At 48.1% G+C, this 18,289-nt stretch overlaps 1 protein-coding gene across 8 annotated transcripts in view; it reads right to left on the bottom strand.

Moving 5' to 3' along the window:
- LOC119950783 (matrix remodeling-associated protein 8-like) overlaps positions 1-18,289 on the bottom strand; it is a 120,542-nt gene that overhangs the window by 59,227 nt on the left and 43,026 nt on the right. For all 8 annotated transcript variants that reach the window (XM_038773563.1, XM_038773564.1, XM_038773561.1 and 5 more), the window contains 2 exons: positions 15,356-15,661; positions 2,635-2,736 (listed from right to left, as the gene is read on the bottom strand). In XM_038773563.1, coding sequence (XP_038629491.1) covers positions 2,635-2,736; positions 15,356-15,647 — 394 coding nt within the window. In that variant the 5' untranslated portion in view covers positions 15,648-15,661. The remainder of the gene's footprint in view (positions 1-2,634; positions 2,737-15,355; positions 15,662-18,289) is intronic.

Genomic DNA, 18,289 nt, shown 5'->3' with positions numbered 1-18,289 from the left:
TTGAACTCATTTCAAAGTCTGCAGCATCTTTTAGTCAAAACTGCATCAAGTGGCAGCTTGTGTTATTCCAAATTACATAACACAACAACGATCAAGTGCAATGGGAAGTGCTTTTCAGTCGAGAATATGCTCCGTAGCTTTTACTCAGATAAATAAACCAACCAAAACAATAGTTTTAAAAGATTGTATTATTTCCAGAGGATGAGTAATATGTCTCAAGTGTATCTCTTGTCTACTCAGATGTCTGAGAGCTCTCCGTAGATTTTCTCTGTTCCTGGAACTAAGTGTTGACACCGGTGCAGGATTCGTGAAGTTCCACGACAGCAAAACTGGCGCCACATCTGGACTGATTCAACTACTGTTAAGGAGCTAGCATAGGTGCCACATTGAACACAATCAATTCCAATGAGAAACCGTGCCGGATTCGCCGGGTCTGAGATTGACACTCAGGAGGCTTACAAGCTGCAGCCGCATGTACACACTTCATTCCCCACACACACACCATCCCAGTGAGGTTTTCCCCGTGAATGAGCTAGGATGGCGGGCAAACTTAGGGGGGATGCCATTCATGATAGCGAGAGATATGTTTAGGTATTTGGGTATTCAGTTAGCGAGAGAATGGACAGGGCTCCATAAGTGCAACTTAACAAAGCTGGTGGGAGGAAGCCAGGGAGGATCTTAAGAGGCGGTATACACTGCAGTTGACATTGGCAGGGACGGTTCAAGTGGTGAAAATTAATATTTTGCCAAGGTTCTTGTTTATTTTTCAGGCTCTCCTGATCTTTATACCAAAGGTCTTTTTTCGGAAATTGGACATGATCATTTCGGACTTTGTATGGGTGGGGAAGGTTGGGAGGACCCTGCTACAGAGGCAGAGGGAGCAGGGTGCCAAACCTGCTTCGTTATTATTGAGAGGCAAATGTAGATAAGGTGCGGCGATGAAGGGAAGGAGAAGGGGTAGAGTGGGTTAGGATGAATGAGGAATCTTGTAAGGGATCCAGTTTGAGGACTATGGTGACGGCAGCGTTGTCAATGGCTCCTTGTAGGTATTCAGAGAGCCCGGTAGTGCAGTCCACGGTGAAGATATGGAATCGATTGAAGAGGCATTTTAGGGTGGAAGAGATGTCGGTATTAACGCCGCTGTGCGAGAATCATGGGTTTGAGCCGGGGGGGGGGGGGGGGGGGGGGGGGGGGGGGGGGGGGGGGGGAAGGTAATATATGCAGGAGGTGGAAGGAAGTGGGGCTGGCCAAGGTAAGGGATCTGTATTTGGAGGAAGGGTTCACCAGTCTGGAGGAGCTAACAGAGAGAATGAGAGAATATGCCTTGGGCGAGGATGAGTGGATTCTTTCAGGGGGTAGCAGATGAGTACGAGAGATGTGGGCGGGGACCAGCAAATCGGCCACACATGTTTTGGGGTTGCGAAATATTGGGAAGATTCTGGGCGAGAGTGTTCATAGCCTTAGCCAGGATAGTAGAGGAGGAGGTGGACCCAGCCCCTTTGGTGGTGATATTTGGGGTTTCAGAGAAGCCGGAGCTCATGGAGAGGAGAAAGACCGATGCCATGGCCTTCGCCTCTCTGATTGCACGGTGGCGAATATTAATGGTGTGGCGGTTGGCATCGCCACTGGAGGTAGCGGCTTGGCTGGGTGACCTGCACGACTTCCTGCGGTTGGAGAATATAAAATATGAGTTAAGGGGCTCTGGAGAGGGGGTTTGACAAAAGGTGGGAGATGTTTGTGACTGTGTTTGAGGAGCTATTCGTCGCAGGGAGGGGAAGGGTGGGGGCGTGAAAACATTTGTACAGACAGTATAGTTGATTGTTGGGAAGTATGTTTCCTGGGGTGTTTATGTGTTGTAACCTGTTTTGATTCATGTTTGTAATAAAATAGATATAAAAAAGAAATTACAACATGGAAACAGGTCATTCAACCAAATCAGTCCTTACTCGTGTTCACCAAATGAGTTGTAGTTCCTCATCCAAGTCTTGTTCCCATATACCTTGACTTGTGTTTCCTCCAAACATCTATCAATACCTATTCTTCAATGTTGACATGGAACAGGAATTTTCGGATGACAAGGTTTCCTGCCCGCCACCTGAAGAGTGACTGCCAAATACAGCAGTGTTGCAGATATTTACCACATCACGGAGTATTAATTGTCTGGAGATGAGACTTCTGCCCCTCATCTAGGCAAACGTCCGACCTCAGAGCCACCAGCCAATCTGATTGGCCAGCTGCTCTGTAATGCCATCAGCACCAGTGCCAGCAGTGACCAATGCAGACCCACTGGTAGGATGCTGTAAACTTTTGACCTATGTCTCTCCTTCAAAGACTAACTCTGGTGGCACTATGCACAAGCTCCGAACCTCCTCTTGTGCAAAGGTTTTTGTGCATTCTGTTTTAAATTATTTATGTTCAAACTTATATTTATATCCTTTGTTCTAGACTGCTGAATCACTGGAAGTAGTCTAGAACAGTCTATCTACTCTGTCACATTTCTTCATGGTTTTAATATCTTCATCCTCTTTGCTGGAACACAAATTGCGTCAGTCACCTCAACAAAAACAGTTTAAAAATTTGACTTCAGTCTGTGCCTATTTTCCCCATGTTGTGCCAGTCCCACCTTTCATTTACCTGATTTGGTGATATTGAGTTGGATTTTGACGGTTTCATAAAGATGACAATAATGGTGGTGAAGATTGCATGAGTAAATCCCTCGATCATTTGTTCTAACATCTGTAAAAGGAGGAAAGTGACGGGAGATTAGAATTTTTTATTTGAGGCATTGGATAATTAAGGTACAGCTAAAGACTTGAAAACATTACTCACCAAATGCTTCCATTGTCAATTCCACATCAAAGAACCAATGAACAGTGAGAGGACTCACTCCTCAATAAAATCTCCAACCCAAATCAATTACGTTATACATTGGTCATGATGCAGTATGAATAAAATGGCATTCATGGGACTTGATCTGAACTGCCAAAACTTCTGTCTTCCTGGATTGAATATTGTGCACCCTGGATATGGCCAAGTATAAAGTAAAAAGTCTCCATTCCCATTAATTTCCAGATTTGAAGGGAGAACTGGCACAGGTTGATTGGGTAAATAGATCAAAGGGTATGGCGATAATTAAACATTGGAAAACACTTAACAATGCAAAATATTCTACAAAAATATATTCCATAAAAAAATGACCCAGTGAGAAAGATCCATCTCTGGCTTGCTGGAGAAGTAATAATAAGTATATTATTAGATTAAAAGAAGAATCTTACAATACTCAGAACTTTCACTATTCGTTACAACATTATGAGGGTTTTAGAAACCAGTTAAGGGTAATCAAAAGTTAATAAAATGGAAAAAATAGAATTTGAGAGTAAACTAGCCAGGAATATAAAAACAGATTGTAAGAGCTTTTCCAAGTATATAATGAGAGTAGCTAAAGAATACATTGTTCCCTTAAGAGACTGAGACATGAACAATTATCATGGGAAATGAAGAAATGGCAGAGATACTGAACAAATATTTTGGGCGGGATTCTCCGTTGCCCGACATGGATATCGTAATTGCCGATCGGGCAGAGAATCCACTCCAACGCCCAAATCGGGGCCGGCGGCAGTTTAACGCCCGTCAGCCACGTCTGCTCAATTGGAAGTGGCATAATCATTGCAACGGCATTGGTGTGTCATTGGCAGGCCCTCCTGCGAATCTCAGCCCCCGATGGGCCAAGTTCCTGACCGCGTGGGTGACGTGTGGTCTCAGCGATCAGGAACCCTACGTGGCGGCTGCGGACTGTGTCCAGCGCCGCCACACTCAGCAAAGATCTGTGCCACTGGCCTTGAGGGGGGCTTCCGCGAGGGCTGGGGGACTGGTGGACGGTGGCCGGGGGGGTGGCCTGTGGGGTCACAGATGGAGGGTCGGGTCCGCACACGGCCGGTGCCATGTTATACTGCGCGACCGCTGCACGTTGTCGCCTTGCGCATGCGTGGCCAAGGACCCGCCCATTCTCTGCCCGTTTTTGGCACAGGAGCCTACATTTTCACCTGGCGTTGCTGCTAGCCCCTTACCGGTCTTGGAATCGGTGAGGGTTTAGTCCTGATTTTGGTGTCGTAACACGCCCGCAGAATTTCCGTTTGAGCCGGTACTTGGCCGCTGAAATGGAGAATCCAGCCCTTTGTGTTTGTCTTCACTGTAGACAAATTACGTGCTTGAAATAAAGGCGTTCAAGGGTATAATAAGAGTGAGGAACTTAAAATAATTAATATCAGAGAAAAAGCATTGGAGAATTTAAGGGACCAAGACTTCGGCAGAAGAATAGAAAGGCAGTATACATTTTAAGTTGCCAAAGATTGCAGATCTTGGCGGTACAGAGGGATCTAGATGTCGTGGCACATGAATCACATTAGTTAGTATGTAGGTACAAGAAGTGATTAGAAAGGCAAATGCAATGTTAGCGTTTATTGCAAGAGGAATGGAATATAAAAGTAGGGAAGTTTTACCATAGATGTACAGGGCTTTGGTGAGACCACGGGCTGGATTCTCCGTTACTGAAGACCAAATGTTGACGCCGGGGCAGGATTCATGGACTTTCACAACAGCAAAACTGCCACCGGACTTGGACCGGTTCAGCAACTTTGGAGGGGCTTGCACCGGCGCCATGTGGAACACAATCAATTCCAATGAAAAACAGTGCGGGACAGGAGTTGGGGAAGGGAGGGTCTCGGAAATATATAAGGAACTGATGGATGGGAAGGGGTCCCAATTGGGGAGGTGAAGAGGAAGTGAGAGGAAGAGCTGGGAGGGGAGATGGAAGTCGGGTTGTGGGAGAAGGCCCTGAGGAGAGTCAATGCATCCTCATTGTGTGCCAGGCTCAGTCTGATCCGGTTTAAGATGGTCCACAGGGCTCACATGACTGTGACCCGGATGAGCAGGTTTTTTTGAGGAGGTGGAGGACAGGTGTGGGTGTTGTGGGGGAAGTCCTGTGAACCATGTACATATGTTTTGGGCATGTCCGAGGCTGAGAAGATTTTGGCAGGGGTTTTCAGATGTCACGTCAGAGGTCCTGGAAGAGAGAGTGACTCCGAGTCCAGAGATGGCAATATTTGGAGTGTCGGAAGAACCGGGAGCCCCGATGGGGAGAGAGGCCGACGTTTTGGCCTTTGCCTCCCTGGTGGCCTGGAGACTGATTCTGCTCAGATGGCAGGACTCGGAGCCTCCAAAGTCAGGGGTTTGGGTCAGTGACATGGCAAGGTTTCTTAGGCTAGAGAAAATTAAGTTTGCCTTAAGGGTTCACTACAGGGGTTTGCTCAGAAGTGGCATGTGTTCATCGACTTCTTCAAGGAAAATTGACCGTCAGCATGGGGGGAGGGAGGGAAGGGGGGGGGGGGGGGAAGGGGAGGCATGGAAGTGACGTATAATGGCAGGGAATCTAGTGTATGGATAATTAGGTTGATGGCGGAGTTGGGTGTGCTATTGTGGGGTTTTACGTGTGTTGGATTTCTCTGTTTAGAATGTTGAAAGTGTTCAAACTATAAATGCCTCAATAAAATATTTTCTTAAAAAATAAGAAAGTGCGGGATTCGCCAGATCCGTGATTGACATTCGGGAGGCGGACAAGCTGCAGCCGCATATATACATTACACTCCCCGCACACACTCATCCCAGCCAACAAGATGGCACTGGTTGTGCTGGAGCGCGCCCATACAGCTGATGGGTTGGCTGGGGCCAGAGGAAACCTAGGGGGGGTGGCCTGGGGGGACACCTATATGATCTGTTTTCCTAAGTTCAAAGTGGGCTGTCAGCGGTGTGCGCAGCTCAGCTGCATGGCTGCCTTTCTGGCTACGGCAATGGAGTTCCATGTCCATCCACCCTGATCCCACAGCCCACCTCCTGGCCACTCCCTGCTACTCCCCCGGCACTGGCAGAAGTCCCCCGGGCCAGCGGCACAACTTTCAGAAAACTTTGGCGATGTTGGACACTTTCCATACCCCATCTCTCTCCCTCAGCAGCCACGACGGCAGTTTCACGATTTTTAAAACGTAAGTGAACCGCTGTCAGGAACTCGCCTCATAGCAGGCGGAGAATCGCGGAGCCCCAGAGAATACCGGGGCAAGCCCGCTAATGATATGCAAATAATGTTTACTGTACATGTGTTCCGGACCGCATTGACCCCGTTGTCGAGGTGACAGAGAATTGCAATTTGACATCAAATCGGCACCTCCCACGATTTTGCTGTCGGACCCTATTTTTTGCCCAATCCGTTTCCCGATTTCGGCGATAGCCAATGGAGAATCCTGCCCCACATCTGGAGTACTGTGCATAGTTTCGGGCTCCTTATTTAAAAAAAGATAATCCCTTCAGAAGCAGTTCAGAGAAGGTTTACTGTACTCATGCCTGGGATAAAGGAATTGCTTTATGAAGAAAGATTTAACAGGTTGGGCCCACACTGTCATGAAGATTAAGGAAAACCATGAATTACTAAGGACATATTGGACTTTTAATAAGACATGTGGTTTTAAAAGGACGGCTGTGGATGTAAATTTTGGGATGCAAATTGAGTAACTGCCTGAATTGCTCCGGATAGGTGATACTAAGAGAAAGACAGATAGATCAAAGGCACAAAAGCCATATAAAAATGAATTGCCATTTCCTGTGCAGATAAAGCAGGAAGCTGATTATCACCTCTGCAGGAATGTCCTAGACCAGTTTGTGCATTCCAGGAACATACAAGAGGCTGGGATAAGAGCCAAGTGCAATGTGAACTCGTGCTGGGTGTATCATTATGTGTGGCACAAGAGAAAGATAGCAGCAGATACCCCTGTAAAGGTTTGCAGGCAACACTCTCCTTCTGGTTGCAAAACAAGCCAAGTCAGGAAACCTACAGCTGAAAAAGCCAGACAACTTCTCAGCTAAGTTGCAGGATGCTACAATCTCAAAACCAACTATTCAACTGTTGAAGTCAGCGCTACTGGAATCACAAATCTAAAACAACCAGAATGTTCCGTCATCTACCCCTTCCAGACAAGTCAAAGACTGATTGTATCTTGGGCAGGTTTCTTCTGGTACGGCACGTCATCGGGATTCTCCGTTTCGCCGGCCGATCAATAGTGTTTCCCATTGTGGGGCAGGCCCACACCGTCGAGAAATCCCGGGCTGCCAGCAAAATGGAGAATCCAGACGGCGAATAATTCAGCCCCTTATTTTTAACAGTTTGGGACTCAGTTCTCATCTCTAACCTGTGTGACTATATATGCATGTGTGTTAGTATATTCCTCACGTTTAGTAGTGAATAAACTCACTCCTTCGTTAAGTTAAGAAAGCCTGGTTAATTTGGCTCCTTTAAAAATATAAATATATTGGGAGTAGTAATCTTGTTGCGACCAACCCAAGGGGTTGAATAAAGAAAGGGAGCCAGTTCATCCCTCTTCACCTGTGGGAAAAACAATTTGGGGGGTATCCCACCTGGAATTTAACAAATTGAGGGATCTCATCGAGGATAACAGATTTGGGGGACCTCTTCTGGGGTCCAGTGGTAACAATACCGACTGGAGTTTAGAAGAATGAGAGGTGATCTTACTGAAACATATAAAATCCAGAGTAGACTTGATAGAGTGAATACCTGGAGGATGTTTTCTCTTCTGGGGAGACTAAAACTAGGGGACTGATGTGACCATCAATTCACACGAAACCAGGAGTAGAAGTAAACTGTGGCTTTAATCAACTAGAACAGTGCCTGCCTGCACACATGGGCAACAGCGTAATACAGATAATCATATGGTGAATTGCTACAGCAATACATTCACCACATTCACCCCCTGTTAAAAAAATGAAGTCCGGCGGGGGTGAAGGGTTCACAAGTTCAGCCTGTCCGGAGCACGGATTGTGCGCTGTGAACGCTGAAGCTCTGGTGTCACCGTTGGCCTGGGCGTCGAACTCGTCCGTGCTGGCATCGGTAGTGAAGTCGTTGGTGCGGGTACCGACGTGGACTCCGGGAGCGTGTCTTCTGGAGCTTCATTCTTGTGGGTCGGTGAAGGGGGAATGGGGGCTGGAGGGGTTGCGGGTGCCATGTAGGGGCGGGGTGCTGGTCAGCGTAGGTTGGGCGGGGTAAGATGGGGTGGCAGTGGTAGTGGAACCTGCACGTGCCAGGTCCCGGAGGGAGACCATATCCTGTCGGCCGTCAGGGTGTTCGATGTATGCGTACTGGGGGTTGGAGTGTAGGAGCTGGACTCTCTCGACCAGGGGGTCGGACTTATGGCTCCTCTTGTGCTTGCGGAGCAGGACGGGCCCCGGTGCCTTCAGCCAGGACGGAAGCGAGGCCCCTGACGTGGATTTCCTGGGGGAAACAAATAGGCGGTCATGAGGGGTCTCATTTGTGGCCGTTCAAAGTAGGGACCTAATAGAGTGGAGTGCGTCGGGGAGAACCTCCTTCCAGTGGGAGACCAGGAGATTCCTAGACCATAGGGCCAGGAGGACGGTTTTCCAGACCGTCGCGTTCTCCCTCTCCACCTGCCCGTTTCCCCTGGGGTATAACTGATAGTCCTGCTCGAGGCGATGCCTTTGCTGAGCAGGTACTGACACAGTTCGTCGCTCATGAACGAAGAGCCTTGGTCACTGTGGACGTACGTGGGGAAATCAAACAGGGTGAAGACACTATGTAGGGCTTTAATCACGGTGGCCGCGGTCATGTCGGGGCAAGGGATTGCAGTGGGGAAGCGGGAAAACTCGTCGATGATGTTGAGGAAATATGTGTTGCGGTTGTTGGAGGGGAGGGGCCTTTTGAAATCGATACTAAGACGCTCAAAGGGCCGGAATGCCTTTACCAGGTGGGCCTTATCAGGTCGATAGAAGTGCGGCTTGCACTCCGTGCAGATCGAGCAGTCCCTGGTCATGGCCCTGACCTCCTAGGTGGAGTAGGGCAGGTTGTGGGGCTTGATGTAATGGAGAAGCCGGGTGACCCCCAGGTGGCAGAGGTCATCGTAGATAGCCCGGAGTCGGTCGTCCTGCGTGCTGGCGCCTGTGCCGCGGGGCAGGGCATCTGCGGGCTCGTTGAGCTTCCCAGGAGGATATACTATATCGTAATTATAGGTGGAGAGTTTGATCCACCACCTCAAGATCTTATCATTCTTGATTTTGCCCCGCTGCGTATTGTCGAACCTGAAGGCTACCAATCGTTGGCCGGTGACGAGGGTAAACCTCCTACCAGTGAGATAGTGCCTCCAGTGCCGCACGGCTTCAACAATGCCTTGGGCCTCCTTTTCGACTGAGGAGTGTCGAATTTCGGAGGTGGTGAGGGTTCGTGAAAAAAGCTACAGGCCTGCCTGCCTGATTGAGGGTAGCGGCGAAGGCGACCTCTGATGCGTCGCTCTCCTCCTGGAAGGGGACGGACTCGTCCACCGCGTGCATCGCGGCTTTGGCAATATCCGCCTTGATGCAGCTGAAGGCCTGGCGGGCCTCAGCCGCCAGTGGGAAGATGGTGGCCTTGATTAGTGGGCGGGCTTTGTCCGCATAGTTGGGGGCCCACTGGACGTAATATGAAAAGAACCCGAGGCACCTTTTCAGGGCCTTGGGGCAGCGGGGAAGGGGGAGTTGCAGGAGGGGGCGCAAACAGTCTGGGTCGGGTCCTAGGACCCCGTTTTCCACGTCGTAGCCGAGGATGGCTAGTCTAGTCATGCGGAAAACGCATTTCTCCTTGTTGTAAGTGAGGTTAAGGGTTCTCCAGTTTGGAGAAATCTCTGGAGGTTGGCATCGTGGTCCTGCTGTTCATGGCCGCAGATGGTGACATCGTCCAAGTACGGAAATGTGGCCCGCAGCCCGTACTGGTCCACCATTCGGTCCATCATTCTTTGGAAAACCGAGACCCCGTTCATGATGCCAAAGGGGACCCGGAGGAAGTGGAAGAGGCGGCCGTCTGCCTCAAAAGCCGTGCAGTGGCGGTGAGGTTTACGAAGAGCAGGGGAGGGTCAACCTTTAGGGTCACGAGGCTACATATGGTAAGTGGGGGTAGGGGCCCGCCGAACTTCAGGGTGAGGCTCCTGAGGTTACATTGGAAATCCAGTCCCAAAGAAGAGGAGCGTAGAGGTCGGGGAGTTCATCTAATTTAAAATTGCCGTACTCGGTGCCCTGTATTGCGAGGGATGTGGTAGTGCACCCTCGGACCTGCACCGAGTGCGACCCGGAGGCGAGGGAGATGATTTGATGTGCTGGGAAGATTGGGAGCAAGCTGCGTTTTAGCATGTCCGGATGAATGAAGCTCTCTGTGCTCCCGAAATAGAAGAGACAGGGCGTTTTGTGTCCGTTTACCCGGACGGTCACCGTAGAGCTCTGGAGGTGTTTGGGTCGCGACTGGTTAAGGGTGACCGCACAGAATTGGGGGTAGCTGGTGTAGTCGAAGGTGCTGGGGCGGTCCCAAGATGGCTGCCACCGTTGGTCACATGTGTCGGGCGGCGTTTCAGATGGCGGCTAAGATGGCGGCCCCCGTCGGTCGCACGTGTCAGGCGGTGAGGAAAATGGCATCCAAGATGGCGGCCCCCATGAATCGCACGTGGTGGGCCACGTGGGCGAGGATGGCCAAGATGGCGGCCCCGTGAGTCGCATGTGTTGTACGGGCTTGGAGATGGCTGCCCCCACGGACAACGCGAGGCCGATGACGCGTCCGGGGGCGGGCGGAGCCGGCAGACACGCTGCGGGATCTGCAGGTCTGTGAGTCCGAGGGTCGGGCCTGCGATTTAGAGTTTTTGGACCTGGCTAGGCAAACTTTAGCAAAATTTCCTTTTCTCCCGCAGTTACTGCAGTTTGCGTCCCGGGCCAGGCAGCGTTGCCTGGGATATTGAGGCTGGCTGCAGAAATAACAGGGTAGCCCCCCATGGTGAGCGGGCTGCTGCGCGGCTCAGGCCTGGGGTATTCTTTGGTCAGGGGTCCACGAGGGGGTTGTATGATCGGACGCGAACGCGTTAAGGCTTTGGAATGCTACTTCCAGAGAGGAGGCTAATTTTACCGTCTCTTCCATGTCTCAGGCACCTTTTTCGAGTAGGCGCTGTCTCACGTAGTTGGACCTGACTCCAGCCACGTAGGTGTCTCAGAGGGTGAGGTTCATATGTTGGATGGCCTTAACGACCTGGTAATTGCAGCTTTGTGCAAGGACTTGAGGTCACGTAGGTACTCTTCCAGTGATTACCCGGAACGCTGGTGGTGAATGGTGAGGAGGTGCCACACGTATACCTCATTCACGGGCCTTAGGTAGAGGCGCTCTAGCATCGCGAGGGCGTCTGCGTAGGTGGAGGCTTCCTCGAGTTGAACAGAGATTCGATGGCTCACCCGTGCGTGGAGGAGACTCAGCTTCTGTTCGTCGGAGGTGGAAGGCGAGGAGGAGGCGGCGAGGTAGGCCTTGAAACAGCGGAGCTAGTGCGAAAACATCTCTTTCGCCTCCGCGGCCTGCGGATCGAGTTCCAGTTGGTCAGGTTCGAGGGCCGATTCCACATTGGCGTTGTAGTTGATTAAATTGATGCGACCATCAATTCACACGAAACCAGAAGTAGAAGTAAACTGTGGCTTTAATCAACTAGAACAGTGCCTGCCTGCACACATGGGCAACAGCGTAATACAGATAATCATATGGTGAATTGTTACAGCAATACATTCACCACAGGAACATAGTTTAACAATAAGCGGTGTTCCTTTTAAGGCAGAGATGAGGAGAAACTTTTTCTTCCAAAGGGCGATGATGTCTGGAATTCTCTTCCCCAGAAAGTAATGGAGGCTGGCTCTTTGAATTTATTCAAATCAGAGTTAGACAGATTTTTGTTAGGCAAGGGGGTCAAGGTTTACGGGGGCAGACAGGAAAGTGGAGCTGAGACCATAGCCAGATCAACCACGATCTTATTGGATGGTGGAGAAGGCTCAAAGGGTCAAATGGCCTAATCCTGCCCTGATGTTACTATGACTAAAAGCTGGCAAATCTCCAGGACCTGATGGTCTATAACCCAAGGTTCTGAAAGAGGTAGCTGTAGAGATTATGGATGCACTGGTTATGATTTTCCAAAATTCACTCAATTCTAGATGCTCCTAGTAGATTGGAAGTTGGAACACCACTATTCAGGAAAGGAGAGAGAGTGAAAATAGGGAACTACAGCCAGAAAGCCTGACATCCGTTTCTGGGAAAATACTAGAGTCTATTATCAAGAAAATATTAACAACATACTGAGAAAATTATTACATGATTCAACAGAGTCAGCATGGCTTTACAAAAGAGAAATTATGTTTGACAAATTTATTAGAGTTTTTGAAAGATCTAACCTGTATGATAGATAAAGGAGAGCTAGTAGATATTTGCATTTCCAAATGGCATTCAATAAGAATAAGGTTCATATGCAAGATAAGGGTCAGAGAGTTCATGGGAAAGTATTAGAGTGAATCATGGATTGATTTATAGATAGGAAGTGGGGGTACAGGCTCAGGATAATCATTGGCAGAGGTACAGAGTTTGTGGTGGAGGCTGAATATGGTGGCTTCAATCTTTGCAATTGTTAACAGGAGGAATTTGTGGTTCACGAAGACATAAAGGTCAGACACACAGTGCAACAACAGAGAAAGTATAGAATCAAAAGAGGTGGTGGAGGGAAAGCTTGGTGTCATCAGCAGACATATTTTCGAATAATGGTACCAAAGATCATGAAAAAGAACAGAGGGCCAAGGCAAAATACTTGATGGGTGACAGAGCTAAGAGCGCAGGGGTGGAAAGGAAAGCATGTGTGACGGAACTTTGGCTACAATCAGAGAGGAATCAGTGGAATCAAGCAACGGCTGTTCAACTCAGCTGGATAACAGAAAAATGGTGTTGGACGAGGATGCTGTGGTTGACCATATCAGCTAAAAACAGGTTGAGGAGGATGAGAAGGGATAGTGAATCATGGTCAAATTCACAGAGGATATCATTTGTGACTTTGATTCAGGCTGCTTCAGTGCTGTACTAGGGACAGAAACTTAATTGGAGAGATTCAAACATGGAATTGCAGAAAAGGAAGGAATTCAGGAGATGGCTACATATTCAGGGACTTTAAAAGGTAAGGAGAATTTGGTGATGGATGGTAGCTTGCACGGCCAAAGGAATTGAGGGATTTTTTTTGAGAGGGAAATGGTGATGGACATTTTGAAATGGAGGGCAACACTATATAGGTGAGGGAACTATTTATGTCAACTAAAATTTGAGCAGGAAGGCAAATTGAGTGATCAGCCGTTAAGTCGGAATAGGATTGAGAGCAGGAGGCGGACAGGATAAGCTAAGACTGTGCATGAGGGGAGACAAGCAAGAAACAAGAGAAATATGCAAGTTCACAACCTTGGGAGTCTGGGTAGAGGCTTGACTTTGTAGGCAAGAAAAAAGGGGATCGCAGCAAGGGCGGTTGGATGGATTGTCTCTATCGAGTGACACAGAAGTCTAACCCTTTCCATAGGTAACACAGAAATATGTGGTTTTGGTACTAGATGGGGAAATCTCCATTGAGTAGATAAGAATCAGTTTGATGAGCATAAAATTCAAAAATATTTTTGAATTTTACAAAAACAATTCAAATTTATAAATATGTCTGTTACTTTATACAAATTGATAAACATGGATAAAATATTTGACTTATCTGCCTTTATGATTACTCAGAATTTAATCAATCCTTTTGACATCCTGCTTTTCCACATACTTGGTATCATCTGTAAACTGTGACTTTCTACTTTTAATACTTTTACCAAAAATACAGGCAAATGTGAGCAGTTCACATGACTGACCCCTTACTGACCCCACTGTCAGAACTGTCCAATAGAACCACTGCCGTGATCACTGCTCATCACTTGTTATAATTTATCATCTAATTTACCTTTTCCTTTCTTCAAGAATCCTTCATATAGTCACAAATCTCTTTGAAGGGACTTTATCAAATGCCTTCGTCACACCCAGCATTTTACTCTTATCTATCCATTGTGGCATCCTCAGAGATTCCAATATATACATTGGATGCTCTGCGTCTTTGATTAATCCTTTATTCCTTCACTTTGATGGTACACATTTGCCACAGTATTTCTCTACTACAGATTAAATAAATTGATCTGCAATTTTCAAAATTATGGGGTGATTCAATGGGACAAAAACAGAGTCCTGTTTGGGGCACGTTTAGCGAGGTGTTTCTTGGCGCTGCAGCACCGAAAAAAACCTGCTATCCAATAGAACTTTGCCGCTTTTTTGGCCTCAGCAAGGAACACCCTGTTGAGGCCGCACATACATAATTTCCTGCACTTTCCAGTTCAAGAAGACGACTCTCGGATCGGGGTGGCAATTGTAATGGAGGCCCAATCTTTCCACCCCACTCAGCGACCCCACCGTGGCCTCTGGACCCCCTCACTGCACCCAACTTACCTCACCCCACCTCTTATGGGCAAGGCAATCCTGGCTCACCCCTGGCGTCTGGCCATCTTGGCACTTCCAGCGCCATTCAGACATCCTGGCAGTGCCAGGGTGTCACTGCCAATGTGCCAAACTGGAAGTGCCAGTGGGAGTCCCAGGGTTCCACTTTGCCCAATGCCCTACACCCAGGAATCGCTTATGGCTTGGGAAACCCCCCCCCAGTTACTGTTGCAGTAGTCCACATTTGTGTGGACCGCACTAAATGGTGCCCTGACGAGGCCTGCAAACCATGGCCATGAGGCCCCGAGCACAGGGAGAATCCGTTCAAACATATTTAAATGAGGGCAAGATCCAGATAGTGACGCCTTGCAAGATTGAATTGAATATCGAGAGATGTTTCGAGGTTCGCGAATCTCACGAAAACCTCTTGCAAGATTCAACCAAATTTGGTGCGACATAGCCGGTAAATCGTGCCCCATGTTTCTGGCCTTAACTGAAACAACATTACTCTGTTAAGAAACTGTCAAAATTTTAGTCATGAGCCTACCTCTTTTATCCTTAATTTCCTTCAACATTCTTGATGTCCATCTTATTCTCTGGACAGTACCTTTCACCCCACTTTATTCTATAGGTGTTGCTACAGTACATTACCATATTCTATAGGCATACCTCTGCACCCTACCTTACTCTGTAGGCATTGTCACTGTACACTATAAAGTGCCTCCTTACAGCACATTATTGTACGGACTATGTCAATAGACCCCATCATATTTTATAGGCTGTCTCACTCTACCCACCTAATTCTTTAGGCTGTGCTACTGCACACCAGCATATTCTATGGACAAAGTCACTGTACTCAAATTGTAATTGATAGGCTGTATCGCTGCATTCCATTTTATTACATTGGTTGTGCCAATTGCGTTCAGTAAAAATGGCTAAAATAAAAACGAGAAAGTAGTTTGCTTTTACCTTTTATCACTAAAGAGAAGTTTCCATTGGCGAATGCAGAGGTCGACATCATCACCCGTCCCTGGTCGTAGCTGTTATAGACCCGCTGATCCCCTGCTGAGAACATATCAAGCACACGATCGACCTTGTATTCACCGCTGATTGAGAACCAGTCCCAATGGGCCACCCGTTGACGGTCCTTCAAACGGTCCTGGGTCCAGACTATTCGCTGACTGTAGCACTGCAGCACCACCTCCGACCCAGCGGGGGCAGATATGTTTTGGTATGCCACCACAACACTATCGGGGTTCATTGCATTCGCTGGAACTAGAAAGAGAAATAACATCACTTTGATTTCTTACCAGATTTGATCTCAATAATTTCCACTCCATGGAAGTAATGCTAATGCTCTTCCATTTGTCAGTTCCTTCTCTCCTATCTTAAAGACGCTGGCTTGTTGAGTTGTGGATTCCACCTTTCAGTAAGTGGTGGCAGGTCATTGGACCACAGAATCACAGAATTGTTAAAGCAAAGGAGGCCATTCAACCCATTGTAGAAAGTTTCAAAAGCAAAGTTGATCCTGTCCACCTCTGTTACTCATAAAAACATTATGGGCGCGATTCTCCCAAAACGGGAGAAATCGTAAGGCTGGCGTCAAACCCGGGCGGGTTTGATGCCAGCGCGCCCCTTCCCGACCGGGAACCGATTCTGGTCCCCGGTCGGGGCTAGCAGCCCGACGCCGCAAGCTCCGGCATCACGGGCTTAACGAATTTCGTTAAGCCCGCTTGCCAGAGTTAGCGCCGGCTGACGCGTCATATGACGTCAGCCGCGCATGCGCGGATTGGAAGACTCCAACCCGCGCATGCGCGGATGACGTCATCGCGTATTTGCGCGAAACCCGCGCATGCGCGGGCCGGGATGCCCCTCAGCCGCCCCGCGAATGGATACTGCGGGGCGGCGGAAGGACAAATAGTGCGCGGGCATCGGGCCCGCTGCCCGCGATCGGTGGGCACCGATCGCGGGCCCATGGCACCCTTGGCACGGCCGTGGTACTGCCGTGCCAATCGGTGCCATGGTTATAAAAAGCGAGTTGTTCCCGCCGTTTTTACGAACGGCCAGACCAGGTCTGTTTGCCGTTCGTAAAAACAGCGTAAAGGGCTGGGACTTCGGCCCATCGAACAGCTGTGAATCGCTGCCGGCCGTAAAAAAAACGGCGGCAACGATTCGTGTCGGGAGTTGGGCGGGGAGGGGGGGGAGAATAGCGGGAGGGCAGGAAAAATGTCGGGAAGGCCCTCCCGCTATTCTCCGACCCGTCGTGGGGGTCGGAGAATTTCGCCCTATATGGCTAGTGATCTAGTGCAAAAAACCTAGCTGAATTTTCCTTGTAACCCAGTGGCATTGAGGCCTTGGCTGTGAACAGTCCTGGATGTATTATGATGTGTGGCAATTTACTGAAGGTACCTGTCACAACCCCCACAAGGACCACTGGGAAAGCATTGTCGATCTCCCCGTAGGGCTTGTGGGATATGAGCTTCCCAGGTAGGAGGTGGTGGCCACCCAGCTGGAGCTCATTAAAGACTACACATAAAAGCCGGCCCAAGCAGGGCCCACAGTTGTTGGTTGTCCCAACAGGGGTTGGATTGGGAGAGAGTTACTGCCTTGGGCAGAGTATTGTACATAGTTCAATAAATCCTTGTTCTACTACCACTGGCTTCCTCAAGTTACTAAAGTACCTAACTGCCGACTAAAATTTTTATACTAGCAATGTAGAAATGCCTTTTAGTTTCTAACTATTTAACTTATGTGGATATTTTATTTTGACAATTTAATTGGGAAGTTTAATCACATTTCCATACATACATGCTGCCATGTGAAGGTGGGCAAGGACACAAGGACAGTTGATTTTGAAGGAATCAGTCTTTAACTTGGCTCACTAGTTTAAAGAGCAGTGACAAAACCACAAAGATTATTGCCATTTCAATGGGCAATTGAAAACTTAGTCAGAATTGTAACTTCTATTGTAGCAAGATTCAAATTGTAATTTTAAATGGTCTTTGAACCTCACTTGAAGCCTTAGACCCAATGAAATATTTCCTTACCATAGCACTAATTAGGGAGTAAGTTTGGTCAGTTAAGTAGGGAAAGCTGTTCCCTGGATACTAACTATATTGAAGTCACAATAGACAGGGTACAGCAAAGCAGCACCCAATTTTACAGAATATTGAAGAAGGTGGACAACGGTTCCTTCCCCATAATAGTCACTTCAAGGGTAACATGCAGACCCCAGGTGTGTAGGAAAGATCCGGCGGGGACAGCCTTTCTCAACACCGACCAGGTCTTGGTGCTTTGAAAGTTCTAGTGGTAAGGCAATCTGCCAAATGACAATGACAGTCTGTTCTGGGACCATCCAACAGGATCTACCATCTCCTTTTCCTGGAGGGTCTTGAAGACATTATGAGTGGACAACTATCTGATGGACTTGAGGTCAAAGGTGTTTTCTGCATAAACTTTTCCATGTGTTTCCACAGCAACATTTCCAGACCCATCCTTTGCAACACTGTGGGCGGGTAGAACATGTAGTGTTTGCTTACCAAGGTTCCACGCATAGCATGTATACTTTTCAGAAAAAAGGTAATTTCCAAGGTCAATGTGAAACTCAACCATAGTACATCAAGGATCTGATAACTGTGTAGAACCCCTCAGCTAATGCCTGACATGGTACATATATGTATTGCAAATATCATGCTGTATCGAGAAAAGTTGAATTTTATCACACTTCCTGTAATACTCAATTTGAAAGGTTTTGTAGTGTAGTTTCACAAATTTTACGAAGAAAGTATATTTTGGGGGAAATGTTTTTATAGTGTAAGGATCCTCCTGTTTAAACCCTGTTTGTTCCTTGTTTTCTCCTTTTAATTTCTGTTATTTTTGCTATTACAATTTATGACCATGGAT

This window comes from Scyliorhinus canicula, chromosome 16, assembly GCF_902713615.1.
Source record: "Scyliorhinus canicula chromosome 16, sScyCan1.1, whole genome shotgun sequence".
NCBI classification, from domain to species: domain Eukaryota; kingdom Metazoa; phylum Chordata; class Chondrichthyes; order Carcharhiniformes; family Scyliorhinidae; genus Scyliorhinus; species Scyliorhinus canicula.
This window is presented reverse-complemented; position numbering and strand designations above follow the sequence as displayed.